The 22059-nt window shown below is 36.1% G+C and overlaps 1 protein-coding gene across 2 annotated transcripts; it reads right to left on the reverse strand.

The window, feature by feature from the left end:
* Positions 1-16: 16 nt before the first annotated feature.
* nectin1a (nectin cell adhesion molecule 1a) lies at positions 17-21005 on the reverse strand. Of its 2 annotated transcripts, XM_079485759.1 has the most exons (8): positions 20256-21005; positions 9642-10013; positions 8550-8849; positions 8104-8221; positions 7848-7999; positions 3250-3397; positions 2444-2510; positions 17-2014 (listed from the first exon to the last, which is right to left on the reverse strand). In XM_079485759.1, exons 1-8 carry the CDS (start codon positions 20302-20304, stop codon positions 1781-1783), a joined length of 1440 nt encoding a protein of 479 aa, XP_079341885.1. In that variant the 5' UTR covers positions 20305-21005; the 3' UTR covers positions 17-1780. The 2 variants fall into 2 exon arrangements, with proteins under 2 accessions (XP_079341885.1, XP_079341884.1); XM_079485758.1 differs by lacking the exons at positions 17-2014; positions 2444-2510; positions 3250-3397 and adding an exon at positions 3962-6181 and having other exon boundaries at positions 20256-20917.
* Between the last annotated feature and the right edge of the window lie 1054 nt (positions 21006-22059).

Consider the following 22059-nt stretch of genomic DNA (forward strand, 5'->3'; position numbering starts at 1 on the left):
TGCACAAACATCATTTGCATAAATTTGACATTTCTGTGTTTATTTTGAACAAAAAGTATGTGGAATTGGGTTTAAACAGAAAAATTGTTAATTGTTAATACAACAATATTACTGGAAGCTGAAAACTTTCATAAAATTTGTCAAAATATCAGTTCAGTTTCTTGTGAGCTTAATATTGATAATATGCATTAAGGAACTCATGGACAGAGAAATAAAATCACAAACATAAGTCGTTTTCTTAATTTGGATTCCAGGGTTTGCTTTTACCCTGAGGTTATGCACTTTACTCTAAGTTTGAGGTCAGGGATATGCTAATATCTGTATGAGTCATGTTTCCATCTACATCACTAACAGATCAGCCGAGCATGGGAGCTCATGTGGCTCTCTACATTCATTCATGAGTTTCTCAAGTTACGCTATGTGAAGTGGACAAACTCTCCAATACAAACTGTCATGGGCACAGAAGTTCACACTCATGCATGCCATGAGCAAGTCAATGAGGATAATGAGGTATTATGCAACCAATGCGTTTGCATAAAGTGGATACTAATGCCACACTAAATAATGCATAAATATTGTTGCATTAGGTTATCTGCCCACCAACTGAATTTTAAACTTTAACTTTGTACTATTTGTTTAACTTTTTATATATTCAACCTTTTCTGGGCCCAATGTCTATGGTTGTGTATCAAAGGTTGTTATTCTGTATTGTTATACAGAAGTTATAGTGACACTTTTTTGCTTAAACACACACATACAGTACATATACAAGTTCATAATTTAGGTAAATCAGTTTGGTAACCAATTGTGATCCGTGTTTATGGCAGATGGTATACATTATGTAATGTACACAACATTCAGATTGTTATTTCAGAATAAGTTTGAATCAATATAACAACTTCCTCAAAAAGATGGAAAAACTGAATAAATACAGCCTCATTTTCAATCAGTATTAAAAGAACACAATGAACATTGAAGTTAATATATAGACTATTTATTAGTAGAAAAAGAAAAAAATCACAAGATTAAATTGCTACACTTTACTGCTTATCAACCAGCTGGTCACTGATTGTGTAATCTGTCTTGAGAAAATAATAGTGTATCGTGTACTAAACTAAATAAATGATTTTTAATTGATTAATCATAAATTCACAGTACTTGTCACAAAGCGTAATGTAAACAATAATGTGGACAAATGACCACCGAGATTCACAGATCTAGACAAACATTTCACCTTTGTACATGTAAAAAACTCTCACACATATACAACATATTTAAAGATGCATTTCAATAAATTCACGGATGGAGGTTACTTGGGTTATACATCTGGCTGCCATACGTTTCACTAATGGGTTTCTTTAACAAAAAATATGATGAAGGCAAATGCAAGACAAGCACAAGCTTTAAAATAACCCTAAAAAAAGGAAAACAAAGTCAAGCCCTGGGAAATAAAAGTTGCCATAGTTGAAGAAACACCATATTATGAAAGCAGCAAATTGACACACATCTTTTTTTTATATAAAGAATACAATAAAAATGTGAAATGGCAAAAATCAATGGAGTGATGCATAACAAAATACATAATATGAGCCTTTCAGACCACTGACCTACTTTGAGAAAATAAATCCAAGCATTATTATTTAAATCTGAAAATATCAAATTTCACATCAGGAATAATGTATTAAAATGTTTCAAACTTTGCAGATATTCATTATGTAAAAAAAATACGAAAGAAATGTATACAACCACCAACTGAAAAGAGACAGAGAGAGGTTGTGATTCATACATACTGCTCTTTAGGGAAGGTGTATGATGAGATGGGGCCGGGGGATGTAGGGTAGGTGAATCCGGCGGTCCGGGTGTTGTGATGAGTGTAGGGGTTTTGAGGCAGAAAGGTCAGGGGAGGTTGAATGGGTGGAGAGTGCTGCTCCAGATAATCCTCTTTGTTACACGCCAAACGGTAACTCACGTAGTCAGCCGTGTTCGGGAGCTCGTCATAGAACCTCCCGGGGCCCTAAGTAAAAAAAAAGATACAAGGTCAGACGGAAAAAGATTTTATGGGAGTGTTCAAGCACACTAGGCGGTACTAATACACCAAAGTTTTAAATGAACATTTTAATATAAAACAAATACACGTTTAAAATGTGGCACAACTCAAATTATTTATAAGGTTTATTTCAATGTTCTATGTTAGTTTGTCAACTGCATCAACATTCAACATTCAAAAGGCAGTAATTCTTGTTTTGGTGGCTTCACCAGTAGGGAGTGCACATCGCTCACTGTTTCTGAAGCTCAAGGCACTGCAGGTTTATAATTAAAGCCTCAGTACATCTATTCAGGTCGGAAGCACGACCAACCACAGTGCATTAGTGCATCTTTTCATCTGATAAAATGCTCAGAGCCTTCATTGGTGTTTCTGTGGGCTGACTGAGTGCTCAGTTACCTGGAAGTCATCTGCTGCTTTCTTTTTAGAGGACGAAGTCTTTCTCTGGGCAGGGGAAGAGCTGTTCCTGAAATAACAGTGAGACAGAAAGTCCTAACAAAGCACAGGTTCTAACACAGGCAGTTTACTTTGCCGTTCTTCCTAAATGTGTTAATATGTTATAAAATTGCTGTCAAATGCTTATTACATACACATTTTTTAAATCACATTCATACTATATCAATAAGGATACTGGTCTCTTCACTGTCACATACTTTGAAACATTTTATGTAAATGATTTATTGTTATATGTCTATTGTATTCTGTCTTGTCTACAGTTTATGGAGAAGCATTCAGAAATGTTTCATTGTAGCCTACACAGCCCATAAACTATTGTATATAGCCATGCGATTGATTCTATGTTTATGACAGTCTTCTAAGAGTTAAATAATGTTCAGATAAAAGAAATGCATTCTGCTAAACTTCTCATTGGTGTTTAACTAAGGAAAGTCTTACATGTTTGGACAGTAAATTATGACAGAATTCTCTTTGAACTTTTCTTTTAAATGAAAATATCTGCAGAACACCCATATGTCAAACTGGTAGCCTTAAGCTACAACTCATCATAAGTTTAGCTGAGTCTTCATTTATTGCCTGAAGATGATGTGTTCGACGGCCAACGATTAACAACATGCTCCCACTCACAACACGTTGAAAGTGATAAAGAGCTTTTTTGTAAAAAAGGATAATTTGAAGACATGAAAATTAATGAATGCCCCTTCAGATGCAGGCCTTGGGATTGAACGGTTATCAAAACAAGTACTCACGAATCATTGTCTGAACCCGTGTGCTTGTGCTTCTGCTGTTTGTTCACCAAGTATATTGTGCCAGATATACTGAGTATGATGCCCAGGGCGATCACCCATCCAAGGACACCCATCACCCTCTCTGTTGCACTCAGTGGCATTGGGTTTTCTGCAGGACAAAATAAACTCCTTGCTAATTCAACCATGTAGGCTACATAACATTACTTTTAAAACTATTCTTAAACACCCAAAAGCTTACAGCAAATCTATGACATGCCTCTGAAACCTAATATGATAATAGTTCTTTTGTATGGCCCATCTAATTCCTATTGTTTTGTGGTGGTGAGAAAAAAGCACACATCCGGCTCACATTAGCACACATGCCCCTCTTTTGTGCGACAAACTCATAACAACAAATGAAAGGTATTCATGGGAGCTTTTCCTTAGACAATTGTGTACGTACAATTACAATGCCAACCAATGAAAGGGAGACATCACATGTCATCGGGGGGTGTAATGGCAGTAAAAGAGATATTTGTGGCATAATGTTTCCAGTCAGGACAGACAATAACAAGCATCAAATAAGTGACCCATACAGCAAAGGAATGTTTGGTTCAGATGATCCAAACATTTAAACTGCTCACTTTGGAAATGAATACTTGCGTAATTCTTTACATTCAGAGAAAGATGATATTGTAAAGATTTCCTTAAACCTCATTAACTTGTACAGTATATGGCAATTATATGTTTTTATTGATGTCAGCTGAGGATGTACGAGAGTTATTTACAAAACAATCTTGTGTTTTCAGGATAAATACAATTTAAAACGGAACAGCACAAACAAAGCACTGTATATCTGTTTGTCTTGGCACAAACACAAAACACATCAAGATTTTTGGTAATAAATTAAGCTATATTTACAAGATGATGTGCTGTACAAACTAAATCGTACCAACAGTTAAGGGCACAATTTCTATTGTAATTGTAAAAAACATCTCCTATAAGGGCTGTCAAAATATAATTTTCATACAACATGAATATAGTGGCTAAAAGAATGAACAATAACGATATTAGCGCAATATCTTTTTAAACAAAATAAGTAAGTCAAATTTATTTATTCTTGTTTATTTTGCGTGTTTTCTTTTGGCCAATAAAAATCTTGCAAAATATATGAATGGCTTTCAAGGCAAAATGTTAAACGACTGTTAAGCCACAACCCACTGGTTGGAGTAGTTATAGCTTTTCTTTAGTTTTATTATTATTTTAAAGTTTTTCTTGCTATATTTAGTTCATGTTAATTTTTGTTTAAATATTTATTTCAATTAACAGTAATGTTTGTATAATTTTGTTTTAATAAAAGATCCTTGACAACCAGAAACTGGTGCTGACTTACTTAAAATAATTAAGTAGTAACATTTAGTATTAACATGATATCAATAATTACTAATGTCACAGTTATTGTAAACACCAGTATATTGTGACTATACAACTCCTATACAAACCCCCAAAACACAAGCCCTTTCAACTACAATGATATATGGGTAGTTGAAAAATATACCATACATGTGTCCTATGGTGTGAAACAGCAACAATTTAGAAAACAAACTGTTAATCATTTATTCATTAATATTATCAGTATTTTGTTTTTATAATATTAATCAATGATGAAGATAAATCTCTCTTTTTTCCCGTCTCTCATTTTGCCGTCACACCAGGACATATTTACACATTTACTTGTCAACTATACGTTCTAAATAATTTACAGCACATCATGAGTAACAAAGCATTTCAAAGCATTTATACAGTGTAATGTACTGTATTTAATGTTATCTTAAATAATTTGAAATAACATCAAACTATGCAAGCAATCATATTTTAGATTTCAGCCACTGATGCCTTCAGTAAATCACTGAGAAAGCATCTGTTGATTACTTACATCTCATCATAACCGCATAGTTATAGTATTCGACTATTCATTGCCATGAAATATAGTTCACTGTGGAAAATCTGTTGTATGAGATACAAAATTAAAGCAGCAAGTCACTATTATGTTTCAAGAACACCAAAAACACAAAACAAAAAGGTAATAATGCACTAAATTGTGTCCATAAGACTTTCACAGTTTAGAGGTTATATTACAGCTTTAAATATTACAGAATACGGAGATCAACCTGCTTTTTTAATACAATGGTGCATGCACTCATTTTAAAACTTGACATCCATCTTAAAGGGACAGAATCCCCTTATGCAAACTCCATGACATGGCCAAGCTTTAGCCAGTCACTAAACATACTGTTTGGATTTTCATGTCGACAATTCACACATGTTGTGCATAAATCTAACCCAATCACATGATCCCAAATCTGCTTCAAAGGGAAGGAGATGACAAGAAAGAGGGCTAAGATGAAGATAAATGACAAGGACCCTGCAGTGAATCTCAAAGTCTTCAAATTCTACACATACCACTCTTCTTTGGAGATAACCGAACCATCCACCTGAGGAACCATGTCCACTGAAACCTCCACTTCAGATCCATACTTATATATATAAGTCTGCTCATTGCATCCGCATATCACACTGTCTTGACTCAATCCCGTATGAAAAGTCTTCATTCTGCTATCATTGTAATTGTGGAACTCGTGAGCGCTTCCTCCTAAGATACTGGAGCCTCTGTAAAGACCCAGCTTCTTCTCTTCATCTGAATCTTCAGAGAAGGCCAGACTCTGAGGCAGGGAGGCGTGCGGCTGTGGGCTTCCAGCTTGGCTGTAGCCATTGCCAACGATTTGCTTCTTGGTACTGTAATCTCCTTTAAACATGCATCTCCGGCGATATAAAAACACTATCAGGAGCGTGATGGCCGCCAACAGGACTGTGCCGCACACAACAGCACCACCAATGATGATCCATGCTGGCTGTTGCTTCTGAGACATCTCATGTGGGGATCTAGGGAATTCTGGGAAGGGAAAGAAATGGTGGGGAGATGGTATGACAGCTTCACTAAAAGTTAGGGTCATTTAACCATCTCCATTTAGTAGTACAATATGGGATTTTTAAAGACACCGTGAAATTGCTTATTTACGCAAGTTTAAAACTTTAAAGCTAGTTCCTGATTACTCTTAAGTTTAGCTATGAACCATGATTTACTATTTACTAAAGTTGGTGTACTAGTATTAACCATTGTAATAGTTTTACAACAGTACAGTACAAAAAACATTGGTTCTCAAAGAACATTTTTTGGCTGTATGGTCCCACAAAGAACCTTAAACATTAAAAAGGTTCCTTAGATTATAAAAAACAGGAAACGGTTCTTAAAGGCATGATTCATCCCAAAATTCTGTTATCATACTCAATTTCCTGTCATTTCAAACCTGTATGACATTCTTTCTTCTGCAAACCACTGAACCACAGCGGTACCCATTGACTTGCATTGGTTTTGTGTCCATACAATAGAAGTGAACAGGTTTTCGCCACTGTTCGGTTATCACCATTCTTCAAAATATCTTCTTTCATGTTTTCAACAGTCAAACGTGTTTCAAATGACAAGAAATTGAGTAAATAATGACAGAATTGTGCGAGCTGAGTCATTCATGTTTTTGTTCTGTAAGATTTAAAATTTTAAATATGTACAGTATTGGGAACAATTTGTTGGCCATTTATCAGCTTTGTTGTTTCAGCGAGTTATTTGAATCACTATCCAAATTAATTCTCAATAAATCTAATACATTCGATGTGTACATGTATTTGTAATTAAAATACAAACTGAAAATACAGGAAATATGTACAAAAAATTAAAAAATCTGAACAAAATGACTTTTTTAGGTAAAAGTCAGTATTTAGTGTGACCTCCCTTGGCACCACATCTTTAACTCTTTTGGGGAAACTATAAGTTTTTCGAATTCTTATACTGCATAGACATTTCCTCTATTTTCTGGTTGTATTGTAATAAAAAGACTGAAAATAATGATTTATGACCATTGCACCATGCTTAAACACGCCTTGCTGAACATTGCTGAAACTAGTAGGGACCTAAGACTTGTGCACAGCACTGTAATTTTGCCAACTTTACAAGTAGCATACAGACAGCACGGACTAAGTCACAAACCTTTTATGTTCCAAAACTTCCAATTTCATGTTGTCTTTAAAAAGAGAGACACACACATAAGGAGGGGGTGGGTCTGGGGAATAGTTTTCTTTACATTCTTCTTGGAATTTCATCCGAGACGCTGTCAATCAGCCAAAGAGATCAAAACATGCGGCAGGCCAGACCCATCATTCATACATAAACATGCACGTACAGGATAGCACACAGTAAACCACACCTTATGTTAACAGCATGCAATGAGAAAAATATGATTCGAAAACCAAAGCTATCAAGTTAATTCAGAAAGGTATGTGTGAACGACTTGCAGCCACATGCAAAGTGTTGCCCCAGCAAGCGAATTCAAAAAGACCTCAGAGCCAAAGAACGCAACAAAGAGTGTCAACACAAGAATAGCATGAAAGTGTATTCAGGGATGTTTCAGAGGCAGTCAAGGATGAAAGAGGAAAAACCTTGCACAAGAGCAGACAATCTCGGCAGTCGCATGCATTTGTTTCAGAAGGAAGCGGAAATAACTTACCCGTGACAGTGACCTCAACGGATGCTGAGCCTGTCCCGATACTGTTCGTGGCATCACAGACATACGTGCCTGCAATGTCATAGGTTACAGGACCTTTAAAGATCAGCACGCTGTCACGGAGTTCTGCCGAACTTGGCAGAGAACCGTTCAAGCTAGAAAGAAAAAAAGCAGATCAGGGGTTTATGTTAAGTATATCCCTTATTTGTTATAACAACAGATACATCCGCACAGAAATTAAAGGCACGTATTTACGTACTATCTCCACTGAAACAAAGAGATGGGAGGGTTGGCGTCAGCCAGACAGGAGAGCTGAACATTCTCTCTTTTCAAATACCAATTCCCATCAAAGCCCTCTATTATCACCTCTGGTTCATCTGTAGAGAAATAATTAAAAAGTGCAGAATTGATTAAATGTATTTAAAGGGTTAGTTCACCCAAAAAAAATATATGTCATCATTTATTCACCCCCAATATTGTTCAAAACCAGTGTGAACGTATACATCTGTGGAACATAAAAGAAGATATTTTGAAAAAAGTGATTTTGTGTCCATACAAGAAAGTCAGTGGGGCCAATGGTATTTGGTAACAAACATTCAATGAAATATCTTCTTTTGTGTTCTGCAGAAGAAGGAAAGTCATACAGGTTTGGAATGAAGCGGGTGTGAGTAAATGATAACAAATTTCAACAGTAAGCTTTCTTACACTGAATGTTGAGTGTTACGCGGTCTGTGTATTGCTCTTCATTGTACGTGGTGACACAGGTGAGCAGCTGCTGATGTATCTCTCGACTGGGAACCACCAAGTAATCACTGCGAACTGTGACCGTCCCATCTGGGTTGAGTATCTCCTGGGTCTTTGATTCGCCATCTAAACTGGTTTCCCAAGTGATCACACTGGGTGGCTTTCCATTGGCTGAGATGCATGTGGCAACACTCATCTTCAGATCTTTGGATCCCGCCACTATAGAGGGTGTAGTCAGACTCATCTGGATCATTGGCCGAGCTGCAGGACAGATATGGATGCTTAGAACATACAGTATTATGCCTTTTTACTGCACTGAATTCAGCCACTGGATTATGGCATAATTCTTGTTTTGCAAGCTCTTTATAATATTGCTGTTCATTCAGAAATGTAATGCACTACATTCTAATTGGTTTCCTGAAATATCATTGTGAAGAGTGGATAGATACAGACCTCATTGGAAAATGATATGCATATAAATCATTTGTCATTGACACAATGCATTACTTATTTTGGGGGGAAATTGCATATTTCTGTCACAAAATTATAGGAAAATTTACTGCGGCACAATATGAATAGGCCTGTTTAAAGGTATAGTTCACCCAAAATGAAAAGTCATATTGTGTGATCGGCAGAACACAAAAGAAGATATTTTGAAGAATCTTGGTAACCAAACAACAGCGTCCAAACAACCCATTCACTTCTTTTTTATGGACACAAAACCATTGCAAGTCAATGGCTAGCGCCGTTGTTCGGTTATTTACATTCTTTAAAATATCTTCCTTGTGTTCTGCAAAAGAAAGAAAGTCATACAGATTTGAAATGACAAGAGGGTGAGTAAATGATAGAATCTTTTGTATTTTTGGGTGAACTATCCCTTTACTGCCAAAAATGAAATGTCAGAAAAGTATTTCATAAAAAGTAACCATGATATACAAATGATTTTTGAGTAAACTATTCCTTTAAATTCACTAAATAATAAATGTGTTTGTGGTTTCGACATTTGTTGACTGGGAAACAGATTTGGTCCTCAGAGAACAATGCATTACATACCATAAATAGTGAGATTGACCGTGTTCTCCCTGTTTCCAGTTGGAAAAGTGGTGTACTCGCATATATATGCAGATTCATCAGACAGTCTTAGTTTGTTAAAGATGATAGTGGTGTCCTCCAGAGAAGGGGTGCGCTGATGGACGGCAGGGTTCTTGAAGCGCACCCGCTCTTTGAAGGGCTGCAGCACCGACAATCCCAGAGTGGGATTGGCGATGGCCACGTTCTGCTTGGTACCATTAACAACTTTTTGCCAGGTTACCTGGGAGATCTTTACAGGTGGGTTACTGTTGACAAACTGACAGCAAAGCTCCACCTGTGAACCCACAAATCCGGACTTACTACTGTCCGTCTGGACCATTTGACCATGAACACCTGGGAAATGAAAGAATAACAGTTAGATTAAGGTTTTCTCATTATTGTGGATAGACAGCAATGGAAAAAACGTACAGACCTTTTCAAGTTTTTATTTAATTAGCATTTCTATATGTGTTGTGGCCATTCTAGTCTTGGGTCTGTTGAAGTTTAACAAAATTAAACCTCAGGAGTGACAAAGTTATCCAACAGCAATGTGAAAGACTGGCAGCATGACAAGACACATGAAACTGTGATAAAAAGGTTAGCATATACCTTTTTTTCCAAATTTACCTAAATAGATGCGAAATATTACTGTTGTATTGCTAATAGTGAATATGAACTTGTTTTCTTTGCACTATTTGAAGTCTGTAAAAATATAAGACTATATTTTCTGTTATTTTGACCTGTTACTCCAGTTGCCATTTTCTGCAAAAAAAATGCAAATAGAATTTTAAATATTTGAATTTAAAATTTAGGAGAAATATTGTTAGTGTTTACAGAAAATGATCAAAAATAAGAATTTAACCTATAAACATACCTATAAAACAGTAAATACTGAAAAAAATTAAATAATTTTTAACTGGTCTTTTAATCTTTTGCCTGCATGGATATAAAGATGTCAAACTAATACTGAACAAAAAAGAAATTTCATGCAGAATTTAATTTAACAGAGAATTTAAATTTTTAAGTAATTTTACACTAACAGCAAATTATGTTTACTGTTGCTCTGTACAGTGTAAATAAGCTTCCGCAGCTCCTTGAGACTGAGATGGGTCTTAAATCTAGTTTTCTAAAAATAGGAGGGCTTAAGAACCATGGCTCCAATAAGATGCCCAGAGACTTCTCCCGCCCTGTCTAAAGGGTGTCTGTAAACAAATCGTGTGTTTACCTGAAGATGCGTGTGTGATACTCCAATCAAAAGCCTATTTAAAACAGACTATACCAAAAAACTGTTGATAAAGCTGAAATGCCTTACATGAAAATGACTACAAATTCAATGACCACACTAAAGGGTTTGTTGTAATTAAGGACAAAAACATGATTCATAAAGGCACCAGAAACTATTACTATATTTAAAAACACTTCTGAATCAAACCATGTTGATGATCATGGTATTGAAAGCTGAATTTGTTTTCTTATTAACACATATATACAAAATATTGAAGGCAACAATACCAAGTAGGTTTATATTGAAATGATTTTAAATTACATTTATGTCAGATATCCCTTTTAGTAAACCTCTCCCATGTCGTATCCAGGAGACAAATGTAACAATATTAAATGTCTTTATGTCTTTAAAGCTTTGCTCAAAAACCTATTACAAAACAACAACAACTAAACAAATGTGAGTCACTGGCAGGCAGAAAGCCTGTCCTGGATTAGAGTAGACAGCAGGGGTGGAGTCAGGCTTTCCCGGGCTTTAGGCTCATGAGTGCCTGCACGAATACAGCAAAGCCCTGCTGAATCGAGGGCCGCCACATGACAGGTCAGAAGAGGTCAGTAACAGCAGTGGATATTAGAGTTCAGGACAGCTTCCAACCCCATGAGACAGAACATCAACCAGTTGCCCCATGTAACAGCAATAAACCTGCAATTTGGTAGATATCTAATATCTAAAGACATCCAGAGAGAGGCCACAGAATTGACACCTTAAGCACACCTTTTTTCTCATGCAACAGGAGCAGGCATTGAAAATGTTGAAAACATGCATATTCTAGTACTACAGCACTCACAACAATGCCTTAGTAATAAAAATTATTGTATAAAATAAAGAAATAATGATTATTCATTTCTGAAACAGTAATTTTATAGATGAACTATTTATGCACAGGGGCCGTGGGATGGGCTTTCTTTAGTCTGCATTTTTATAACTTTATAACTATTAAAAACTATGCATCATTTGAAAGCTAAAACACACAATATTCATGTTCTGGACTTGTTTTTGCGATCAATACAATGCTCAAAAATAGGGCAGTTTGTTGAAAGGTTAACAATTCAAGAATTATACAATTTAACAATTCCCAGAAATTATACACAGAAGCCTGTTTTAATAGACGCTGTACTCTTGTAAGAAAATAAAACGTTTCTCAACAAGGACTTTTTAAACCTGTGACAGAAACAGGTTTTGTCATTTGGACGTGATGACCTGACAGGGCTGGAGAGGACTGTGCTTCATAAGTCAACTGTCACTGAACTAGCGACACAGGCTAATAAGAAGTGAAAGCCCCCCGTCTACAAAGGAGACCAAGAACACAGTTCAAACTGCTGTTCAGCTGTTTGGTCCTATCGCCGCATTTGTGAGTCGATTAGAAAAGACAGACATTTTCACATAACACACAGTGCTTGCTAACAAACTTTTGTTTTGCAACAAAGTCTGAACATGTTAGTCCCCATTATGTGGCCCTCTAGATTTACAATACAACTTGTTGGGCTACTAACAATAGAGTACCTCAGAGATGACGTATTTTTGTTTGCAAACCCTGGAAGCGTTTGCATTTCAGCACTTCCGGATTCACCGCCCCAAAGTCTACAGGTTATTTTGAATAGGTTCTTGTCTTTAATTTTGTCTGTATGACAAGATCAACACCCGTTGGTGGGTTTGGTTCCACCCAAACGTGACTCAGAATGAATAAAAAATGTGCTTGTGCAAGTCACTTACTCTTACTGAACTTTAAATCATTTCTGTCCTGATATACTGCTCTGTGTTAAATACAGGCAGAGATCAGGAACTTATCGCAGGTTATTTTATCTTCAAAGCCCTGTCCATTTTCATAGGAAAGCTGAAGAAGATTTATGATTTTAATATGCGCCTGTACGTTCCACTACTTTAGTGAGACAGTTATCGGGTCTTTAAAGAGAGGGAAATGAATTCTGTTCTATCATTTTCCTCTTCATGGTGATATAGAACACCCAATGGGTATAATGCAGTATATATAGAGATATAGAGTAGGATTTAGCTTCCAGAACTGACAGAGATAAACCAGGAGAGGTTGTTGGTTCAGAGGATTTTCATTTTCTGAAGCCCAGACAAAAGGTGCAAGAGAAATTGGTGAACTTCTAATATGCGCTTAAGTACTTTTTAACCTTGTGTAGCCATAGTGTTCTGTTCTTATAAATAAAAACAACAGCAGCTTGTTAAACCAATAATAGATTGATATATCAAAGATAAAAAGAAAGGTGTGCTTTACAAGACTAAAAGGCAGATCAGTACTTCTATTGCTATGCTTGTGTATCATATAAAATACAATGTGAATGAGAATCAGTGTTCAATATACATAAGCAATTAAATATGCATTACACACAATATGAAATGCACTATAGTGATATAAACAACTTCGAAAGAGATCTCTACAAATCACATTAGAATAAAAAGCTAAGTTGACACAGGAAAATGCATTTAAAGGCATTAGGATGCATATATTTTAATGGGCTATTTGTGCAAACTGATGGCACGCTTTAAGGATAATGTTGTTTTCTCATTTTTGTGGTAATTTGCCATTAATGTCATGTGACCAATCACATTGGAATTGTAGGAAAATTAATTCATTTTTTATTGACCATCACTGGTTGGCTAATGGTTATGGCTTATGAGCTATGATGCCAGCAGATAGGGAACACAATATCTTAAGAAAAATAAAGAAAACATTTTCTATTTAGCCACACACATACATGGAAAAATATACACATATATATAAATTAAGAGACCATTCCAAATATTCAATTAATCAGCATTCCTAGATGTACCGTGGCCATTTCAGTCCAGTGTCTGTCTGTTGAATTTCAACTAAATTAAACCTCAGGAGTGACATAAAGCATAAAGTCATCCAACAGCTATGTGAAAGACTGACAGCAAGACAAGACACATGAAAACGCTGATATTCAAGGTTATCACATATTTGTTTTAAATAAAATTCCTAAATACATGTATAAATGTGTTGTATTGCTGTATTCTGGAAATAAATGCAAATAGAAAGAATATGTTTATTTGAAATTTGGTAGACATATTGCTTGTTCACAGAATGAACCAAAAATTATTATTTTACCCAAACACATAAACCAACTTCAGTGATTATTTTTCCTCAAACGTATTTGACTGATTCTGAGCACTTACTCCTGGAAGTTTATTAAAATCAGGCAATCAGATTAGAGAGTTTACTGGAAAGGGAGCGGCAATGTTTTGTGCAATACGCATCAGATGTTTAGTGCACGGACTGTGGGTGTGGCACCTGGGGTTAAGATTAATGCCATAGACCTGAATGCCAAAACTCTTTAACATAATGAATAAACAGTTCTGAATAAACAAAAAGGGGGTCTTTGTAATCGTAGTTGCTGTCTATCCAAATGTGATGACTACCTTTTATTTCACAAACATAAAATAAAGTGGAGTATACAGTTCTGCTCATATATGCTTTACTTAGGGAGGCTACTTCAAACAAAACTTCTTCATCTTTTAAATTGATGCCACCAATTTCACTTCACTTGTGAATGTGCAAAACTATCTTAAAGGGATAGTTCCCCCAAAATAAAAATGTGGCCACCATTTATTTATCCTCATGTTGTTCAAGACCAGTATATGTATCTTTCTTCTACACAACACAAAATAAGATATTTTGAGATATGTCTCAGGGGTTTTAAAGTCAATGGGGTCTAATGTTGTTTGGATACCAACATTCTTCAATATATCCTCGTTTGCATTCTCTAGAAAACAAAGAAGTAATACATTTACATTTAGTCATTTAGCAGATGCTATTATCCCAAACGAATAACAGAGAGTCTGGAATCATCACTGGGTGAACTGTCCCTTATCGTATCTCTTATATCTCTGCACTAACACTAATCTGTAAGTCATGACTTAAGGAATATTGTTCACAGGTATTGTTTATGAGCACTTTCTATTGATATCACACACTCACATACGCTGGCTGGCTGAACATCTGTGATTTTGTTATGGACATAACATTGTTTTTTGACAGTTTTACAGCAAACCATCAGTGTATATCAGCATTGTTTGTTGTTTGCTTATGGCATCTGATAGAGCGTTTGGACGTCAGGGTTAACACGTGGATATCAGAAATTCAACAACAGCACTCAACAATGCTTTATCTGCACTGCCGTTTCCCTGAGAGCCGTCCATCATGATACTCATCACAATTTGTTCTCTCTGAGCATTAGGCTGTTATTCTAAAGGCCAGGCTGTTAAATCTAAAAGTCAAGCCAATCTGCAGACTGAATGTGTAATTAGTTAATCGAAACCATATACTGTATGTACACAGAATAACAGTAATAATGTCCACACACTCCTTGCCCATATTTTGGACATTTACACTGTAGCTGAAGTGTCTAATGCTGATTTCCTCAGAATCAATGTGGGACTTATTTGAGACTCTGGGTCAAGACTGTTTCATGACCAATGAAATGGACCTCAACAATCATCTTTTACTGTATGAAAGTATTTGGAGACACCATATGGCACAGAAACTGCACACTTCAGTTTTAATAACTCTACTCGGTAATGATAACCAGAGCTGAGCACCACAGCAGTAAGCTGCCTTAAGCAAGTAATCATAGTTAATATGATGTGCCAGAAAACCATGAGAGTCGCTTTGAGAGTCGTCTCTTTGAGTAATACCGTCAGGCAGGGTTATCAACGCTTACCAGCGGCCTACATGGAATAACACAGTTTGAAACACTTCACAAAACTATGATATCTGTCATTCAACTGGGTTTATAGAGGGCTTCATCGGACGCAGGCTCCTGGCCCAGTCTGTGTTTGCTGATTGCTAGTGGATAATAATATAACTATAACTATATATATATATATTTAATTTAATTTATATAAATTTACGTTCACATTTTATTGTATAATAATTTTATTAAATAAGAAATATATATTTTATTGTATCCTAATTTTATTAAATACACTATTTGTTGAGTGGGTCGTGTAACTTTGCAATATTTAAGTTTAACCAAGAAGCAGTTTTTCAACTGATACCCCAAAATGATACCGGCTAGACATACTTTTAACTTGCAAGTAATCTACTTGTTATTTCTTTTGCTTGTTTTCAGAAATAATCTACAGAGCCGATCCTTCCTATCCGCAGACTACGCAAATTGCGTAGGGCCCCTGCCCCCCTTGAGTACCGAATCAAAAACACTATTGTAAACAAGACACTATATTTTATAACTAGCGGATTAAACTTTTTTAATAATACATTTATTGAATAACTGTTATGTCCTCAGATATCATGCAGTGGGTGGCTTTTTCTTGTACTGTGTTTTTGTACTATTTCAACGTCTCATTTAGTTTTTCAATGAAAATGATGCGTTGAATTACTTACAAAACAATTCTCCAGTACAGATTTACACATTCAGTATAGGTCCACTGTATTTGGTTTGCCCATGGATATATTGTAGTTTTTAGTTTGTGCCACCACATTTAGAGAATTACTTATGTGTTTTCGTATGCTTGGATTTGTTGAGTAAACTTTATTTTTGTTAGTAAATCAGTAAATTTGGTTGGAAAAACACAGTGTTTATGTGTTATGTGTAGACTTTTTTTGACAGAGATGGTTCCTGAGTAGAGCCTGCATAAGCTTCTTTAGGAAAAAAATTATTTACATGTCAATCTAAATTTGAATTTAACGTTATACTTAATTGTGCTTACTGTCAGTTTAATGTTTCTTTTGTCTTTTTCTGTCTTCATTCGTTTAAGTGTGTTAATTGGTTTATTATTATTTATGTCTTATAGTTTACAGTCATGTTTAAATCTAATTCTTTTCGCTTTTAGTACAAAGGCCTCTCACAAGTTTGCTTAGGGTCCCCAGACGTCTAGGATCGGCACTGTCTACGGGGACTCTATTCTGTGCAGATGTGTACTGGAAGGTAAGTTTATGACACAAAAGTGCAGATGCACAAATGACATTTATTTATGTTGTTGCATTGTTAGATTTTAGATGTGTGGTTGGATTGCTCAACTCTTACAAAACTCTCAGTAAAGTTGTGTTTGTATATTATCCGCCCTAATATTTCTACATCTGTCTAGGTGACTGATATTGCTTTAAAGGGATAATTCACCACAAAATGAAAATTCTGTCATCATTTACTCACGCTCTTGTCATTTCAAAACTGAAAACCGTTAGTCCCGATGACTTGCATTGGTTTTGTGTCCATTCCATAGAAGTGAATAGGGACCAAAATTTTTTGTTTACCAAAATTCTTCAAAATTCTTAAAAAAATCCTTTTGTGTTTTACAGAAGAAAGAAAGTCATACAGGTTTAAAATGATAAAAGAATGAGAAAATGATGACAGAATTTTCATTTGGGGTGAATTATCCCTTTAATATCTCCCATCATTCTGTCATAGCTTTTGGTTTGACAGTTGCTAAACTAAGCTGTACAAAAATTTAAGACATGCTTATTATATTTCAAAGTACATGTAAAAAGGGAATAAAACCTGGCAATGCTGGGTTTGACAGACCAGTCTTAATCCAGATTTTTGTTCATATCCATTTCCGACTCATATTTGCTGAGCTGTCGGCCGGTGGGCTGGTACTGTTGAAACGTTTTGGTGATTAGTCCCTCATAATCACAGCTCAACATTACTCAAGCTCAGAGGACTACGCTACATGCAGTGCACTGACTTATGCCAACGGCGTGGCTTTAGTACTGTGACCTGTTATCAGACCCTTCACTGTTACCCCTGAACTACATCATCCTAGTTTAGAAAACACTTCCAGTATCGCTATGGCAACGGGCCAGGGCATGACAGATGGTGGGAGCATGCTCAATGCCAGTTATAGTAAAAGGGGGGGGGGGGGGGGGGTTAGGGCTGTGGGATGTGGGTCAGGATCAGGCACAGCAGGATCAGACAACGCGTAGACAAGCCTCTACCACACTTTGAAATACAAAGAAACATTGTGTTTCCACATTTCTTTCTAATTAGAGCTGCAAATTGGATGAGTACGAAAACGTTTCAGGATTATATGAAGTAACTTTACTATGTAAAATTAAACTGTATTATCCAATAAATAAATAAAAACATTTAAAAGAAAAAGAAAAGCACATTTAACCAAACACTACGACTAAAAAAATCATAAGGACATATCTTTATAACATGGTGAATCTTGTACAATTAACATATTTTACTTTAATTATATATTGCATTTGTGGAGGAACTATCACAAAATACATTTGAAATAAATAATTAAATTATTATTGGATTTCACAAGATTCACCCATGCGTTTGAAGGGGGAACTGACAAAATGTTAATGTTTGTAACATATTGCTGTGGCATTAGAGGGATATTTCACAGGCAAAACAAAATGTCCCCATGTTTTACTCACCCTTGAGGCATCCTGACTGCATATGACTTTCTTCTTGAAGAATAATGCTATAATAAGTTATAATACCATCATTTTACATCCAAGCAGTAAAATGGGAGTGCATGGGTGTTGACTTTTTGAAGCTCCAAAAAGAGCATCCATCGTTCAAAGAACTGCTTGACATGGCTCTGTGGTCTTAATAAGACCACTTGTTCGGTTCTGAAGTGAATCGATGCATTTATTTAAGAGGAATATCCACATTGACAGCGCCAATGTCTAGCTTCCGTTATCTCTCTGCTGCCTGTGAACCTGTCGTGTGAAAATGAGGCTTCTTTTTCTGGCAAATGACGGTGATTAAAACTCCTGTGGAGAGGAGACGACATCCTATTGGAACAATATGTAAAATGCTGCGTTCGCCGCCGGAAATTACGACACGCCTGCATCATTTGTCGGAAAAACAAGCCTCAAGTTCAAATGCAGCAGAGGTATAACGGAAGCTAGACATTTACATAAATAGCACTGTCAATAGGGATATTTTTCTTAAACAAACACATTGATTCGCTTCAGAAGACCTTTGTTAAGACCACAGAGCTGTGTCGAGCAGTTCTTTAATCGATGGATGCACTTTTTGGAGCTTCAAAAAGTCGACGCCCATTAACTTTCCTTCTACCGCTTGGAAGTAAAATGACATGTGGTTTTATAACTTACCAGCATTATTCTTCAAGAAGAAAGTCATATTCAGTCAGGGTGCCTTGAGGGTGAGTAAAACATGGTTAATGTTTTTGCCTGTGAAATATCTCTTTAATTGAAGGGGATTACACAGTAACCACATTCATCCTCACTCCAAAAAAATGATCTACAGTGATCCGCTAAAATGAGCATGATAGGTGGGAGGAAGCTCTTTCAAAGACCAATTTCACAAACACCTAATTTATATAAAAAACATATTTAAAATATGAAGAGAAGCACAGCAGTGTTCAGCTAGTGGGTTAGGAAAGGTAATGTTAAAAGACTTTTGTATTTATTAGCCCCTGTGCTGTGCGTTCACTTTACTTTTTCAAGTATCATTAGTCTATTACGGTATGTCAAATAAGGATCCATTATTCCGTCTATATTACAAACATAGCGTCAAAATGAATGATGTAGGAATCGGATATGCAGATAAATCCAAATCCAGCACGCAGCACGTAGGACTACTGCTAGCTGTTGATTTATTTCCCAAGCCGATTACTTCCGTTTTTATTTAAAAATAAAAAAGCAATCACAGCGACCAGATGTTTCTAAGGTGTGCCCTTTCGGCACGAATCGCAGATGATGTGTTTAATGAAAAAAACAGACTTTACAGACTTCTGCTATTGCGTAACAAGACATGATTTGATTGTTAGATTACTCCGAAGATCAAGATGCTCATGACGGTTTACGTCCAGACGTTGCTTGAAGATAAGAATTGAATACTTCTGCATGGTCCTGAAATGGTTGTTGACTTCCTCTTCTATATACAAAACAAATGCGCTTTAAAGGTTCTTCACAGCGATGCCATAGAAGAACCGTTTTTGGTCCCACAAAGAACCATCCAGCCAAAGGTTGTTTGAAGAACAATCTCTTTCTTTTTTAAATCTTAAGATGTTAAAGATTCTTTATGTAACAAAAGTATCCTTCTATGGCACCGAGGAACCCTTTGAAGCACTTTTTTTAAAGTGTGCATAATTGTACCCTAAATACATACTTGTGTCGAGGTACAGTTAGATGTTTTGTTCTAGAAACAAATTGTCTTTAAGTACCTTTTCATCTGAGTGTGTATAAATAGGAGATTAAGTCTTTATCAGGAGACACTGTTGCTAAAGTACCATCCCAAACAAACACACGTTCGAGCGTGTAACAAAAAAAATCCACAAATATTAAGAAACAGTTAATCCACAAGACATTTTATTTCTCTTACCTGTTTTCAAAAGAGCCATCAGTGGAAGTAAAAACGTAAAAAACATCATGATCTGGTTTAAAATCTAGCGATTGCAAAAAAATCTGATGCTATTAGACCAAATCCAAGTTCCCCCATTTATTGAGATTTGTCCAGCGCACATAACAGGATAACCTGGCGTCCAGCTGTTTTACTACATCCAGTACGTATCCACGCGCGGGTCCGAAAGCTTTAATATTCTGTAGGCTTTCTGTTAGAGAATTACGCGCATCCAAACGCACTTTGAACTGCGCGCGAGGCCACTTGGATATACTTTCTGCTGCGCGTGGGTAGCGGACCACAAATCAGCTTAAAGCGCGACCCACTGAGATTAATGTAGAATGGATGACAGTGACAGAATCAACCTCGATATGTCCTCTTACTGCCTGGAGAGTTTGCGAGTGTTTTTGCCCTGACCCTGACGTCCAGGGTCGATCATATACATCCTTTGCGGGTTTGACGTTTCCTCTGAACAGTTACAGTAGGCTACACGTTTCGACCGTATCTGCAAAGTCCAGTAGTGAAATTCAAGTTGCGCTTTTCTAATTCGTCGAATTGGTCCACCGTTCTGAACGGAGCGATGTGCAGCTATTACAAAAAGTGATGTCCGACCTAAAACAAAGTAGGTACAGAGCAGACTGTGCGACGTCAACAGCATTCGGCGTCAGTTCAGAACTCGTTTAAACATCATGACAAGCTGGTGCATGCAAACAAACTCTGATTTGTGAAGTCATGCAGGTTCTTGTGGCAACGCACTTTACGGGACGTTGTATAATATATAAAAAGAGACAGACCTCCATCGTGTGGTCAGTAAATGCACATACAATTAATTGATCGTTGTCAATACTATCATGCTATCATGAGATGCTTAAATTAAATAATTTAAGAGAAAGACAATCAAATGTTATAAAAGCCTTTTTGCTCTTAAGAATATTTTGAAATATTGTGCAATTGTTGTTGTCCCATAGTGTTATATTGTATGTGTCATGTTGTAATGTAAAAAATTATTTGTCATTGTGGGGAGTTCCTGAGAATAAATTACTGGGCAACATTTGTAAGGTGCCACTGAATTAATCTCTTCATTTGATGTGAAGGGCACGTTGTCATGGCATACTCTGAAATCCTTTCAAATGTAAAACACACGCGCCCCCACCTTACCAGTATTTATGCATTTATTACAGCATTGAAAATGAACAATTCAAAATAAAGCAGTGGAATTCATTCTTAACCTTACCAATACTGCCAGTGCTTCTCAAATAACATACAGAAACAATGGATATGTCACTCACTTTAAAAATAATAATTCATCCACATAGAAAACGCAACAATAAGCACTAAACACAACAATAAGCACTGTAGTGTTCGTCGTTCCCCTGTCAAACTGTGTTTGTCTGAGGTGCGCCAATCGACTGAATGACTTTGTGGCACTGAATCCACCTGGATCTATTTTTTAATGCAAATATCTCTTCTAATTTCAATGCAACAAACTACACTTTCAATATTCAGCAAAACAAGTGTGATATAAAAAATTATTGACTTTAATAGAATTAGATTAATTTAGTCATTTGGTAATGTTGCATAATCAAGTCCACATATAAACACAATGCAAAGAAAATCCTGTGAATACAATACACTCCAAACAAGTCAGAGTGAATCATGTTAATAGTGAATTATTTAATTCTGTTCATGTTTATGTGTGATACATGTTTGGTAGTTAGAAGAGCAATTAAGAAGATAAACAATCTGTCCAAAGCCCACTGTTTCTATTATTCTGAATTTTAGATTA

The sequence above is a fragment of the Barbatula barbatula genome (assembly GCF_947034865.1).
Source record: "Barbatula barbatula genome assembly, chromosome: 22".
NCBI lineage: Eukaryota > Metazoa > Chordata > Actinopteri > Cypriniformes > Nemacheilidae > Barbatula > Barbatula barbatula.

Bases quoted from the DNA above. Each gene is read 5' to 3' on its own strand.
- nectin1a (XM_079485758.1), bottom strand. From the start codon at position 20,304: ATGATGTTTTTTACGTTTTTACTTCCACTGATGGCTCTTTTGAAAACA. The intron at 8,850-9,641 runs GTATGTAATGCA...TCTGTCCTGCAG, and splicing joins GGTCAATCTCACTATTTATG to CTCGGCCAATGATCCAGATG. The intron at 8,000-8,103 runs GTACGTAAATAC...TTTTCTTTCTAG, and splicing joins TCTTTGTTTCAGTGGAGATA to CTTGAACGGTTCTCTGCCAA.